Consider the following 2,500-nt stretch of genomic DNA (forward strand, 5'->3'; position numbering starts at 1 on the left):
CTGTGCCTGAGAGAGGAGAAGTTTTGTCTCCACAGACCCTTACGAGCATATCAGTGACCGCGTGTCGCCCTCTTGCGGAAGGAACCAAGGTCGTTGTTAAACCCCATAACAATTGGGCCCATATAACAATAGTTAATTTGTCATATAAAAAGTTGTTTTAGGAAGTGATTCTGTGTGTGAATTAGAGTTATGTAAAATTGCTTATAATTTCTTAAAATTATGTCCGTCAGAATATCAACATATAGTTAGTGACATTGTCAATAATTATTGCGATGTAATTGCAATTGGAGATGAGCCACCCGGGAGGATTGATCGATTTCGCTTTAACATTGAAACTGGGCAGGTGAAGCCGATCAGGTCAAGGCTTTATAAGGTATCCATTCATTTTCAGGGAGAGATAGAAAGGGAAATCAATAGATTAAGTGAACAAGAGATAATCGAAGTGACTGAATCCCCCTGGGCTTCTTAGGTAAGATTGTGTGTTGATTATAGCAAATTGAATGCAGTCACTAAGGGTAATGTATTTCCATTGCCCTCGATAGCAGAATTACTTGTGAAAGTATGGGATAGTAAATATTTTACACCTGTTGATTTAAAATCTGGATACTATCAAATACCCATTCAGGAAGACAGTAAATGTAAAACAGCATCTGTAGCTAACGATCAATTATTTCAGTTTAATTTTCTTTCTTTCGGTGTTGAAAATGCTCCAAGTCATTTCTCTAGAGTAATGATGGTGGTTTTGTCGCCCTTAATTGGCCATGATGTTCTTGTTTATTTAGATGATATTATAATTACAGGGAAAACGGCCAAAAAACATAATAATAATATCCGTAAAGGTTTAGAAGCATTGCGACGTAATGGTATGAAAATAAATTTGTCAATGTACAAATTTTTCTGTAAACAGATCGAATTTTTAGGTCACATCATAACCCCAACAGGTATCCAACCCTGCCCCAGTAAAGTAGCGGCTATTAGAGATTACCCCAGGCCACGTAACTCTAAGGAAGTAGCTGGGTTCTTAGGGCTTGCTGGGTATTACTGTAAATTCATAAGAGGTTTTAGAGAGATAGCGAGACCCTTAGATGATTTAAAAAAACAAAAAATAATAAATTTGGGAGGGGAAGAAGAAAGGGTCTTTAACCATTTGAAAGCTGCTTTAACTAGCCATGAATTACTCGCATATCCTAGATTTAATCGCCTGTTTTTAGTGACAACAGATGCGAGTAGCTTAGCTATTGCTGGCATAGTTTCTCAACGAGATAATAAAGGCAGAGAGAGACCCATTTGTTTTGCTTCCCGGTTGTTAAAAGGGGCAGAAAAGAATTATAGTACATTCGATCGAGAGGCTTTGGCTATTCTTTGGGCTCTAGAGAGGCATCGGTTCTTTTTATTAGGTCAGTCAATTGAGTTGCAAAGTGATCCTCACCCCTTACGTGATTTGTATTTTAAAAATGATTTGACCTCTCGACAAGTGAGATGGATTGAGAGATTGCTAGAGTTTAATATTAATGGCTTTCACCACATACAGTAGAAGGTAAAGCTAACAAGGTTTGATGCTCACTCTAGAGGTGCAGTAATAGGAGTAACAACTGGGGCACAAAAGAGAAACGAAGAATATAACCAAAATATTGAAGACCCCCATCATAATAGAGAAAATAGAGAACGGGATGGGAATTCCCCCGATGAGCATTCAGAATACGGTAGCGGAGAGAGAGAGAGAGAGAGAGAGAGAGAGAGAGAGAGAGAGAGAGAGAGAGAGAGAGAAAGCGATGAAGATGAATATATGTGGTTGACCAAGGACATGACCAGGAGTGTCCAGAATGAATGCCCTGATATGTGGGTTTGATTGACTTGGGGGGTTGGGACTTAAAAGAAGTTCAAGAGGGACAGAAAAAAAAGATGAATGGATGGAAAGAGTACCAGTAGTGATTAAAGGGGAATAGGAGAGTCATCCGTCATTTCTGAATGTGCCTCGTGAGAAGATTCTTTTTATAGAAAATGATATCTTACATTGTGCTTACGAGAAAGGGGGAGGGGAGTTTTGTGCATGGGTAGTTCTTCCTTCCTCTTTAATTAATCGAGCCATCCACACTGTACATGTAAGTCCATATGTAGGGCATTTAGGGATTGATAGAACATTAAGGAGAGCACGCGAATCCTTCTTTTGGTTAGGAATGAAAAAAATCCGTAGAGAATTATATAAAAGGTTGTCATGCTTGTAACTGTTTCAAAGAACATAAAAACACTGTACCGGAAGCCAGAAAGTGGCCTGGGATTCCTATTAAATTTTATAGAGTGCATATGGATGTAGTAGGACCATTTCCTACTGGGTTAACACAACATAATTATATATGTGTATTTGAGGATGCATTTAATTGGTACACTCATACTTACGCAATGTTGGATAAATCAGCAAATTCATTAGCTCTTTCACTACTAGGTTTGGTAACCCGAAAATTTCAATAATTGATAATGGTCTTGAGCTTATAAATAAGGT

General features: G+C 38.2%; 1 protein-coding gene across 1 annotated transcript in view; it reads left to right on the plus strand.

Annotated features, from left to right (window-relative positions):
* The window catches only part of LOC137650810 (uncharacterized), a 10,193-nt gene that overhangs the window by 1,277 nt on the left and 6,416 nt on the right, over nt 1–2,500 (plus strand). The window contains exon 3 of the mRNA XM_068383965.1: nt 908–1,009. Within this exon, the coding sequence (XP_068240066.1) occupies nt 908–1,009 (102 nt within the window). The remainder of the gene's footprint in view (nt 1–907; nt 1,010–2,500) is intronic.

Source organism: Palaemon carinicauda, chromosome 12 (assembly GCF_036898095.1).
Source record: "Palaemon carinicauda isolate YSFRI2023 chromosome 12, ASM3689809v2, whole genome shotgun sequence".
NCBI classification, from domain to species: domain Eukaryota; kingdom Metazoa; phylum Arthropoda; class Malacostraca; order Decapoda; family Palaemonidae; genus Palaemon; species Palaemon carinicauda.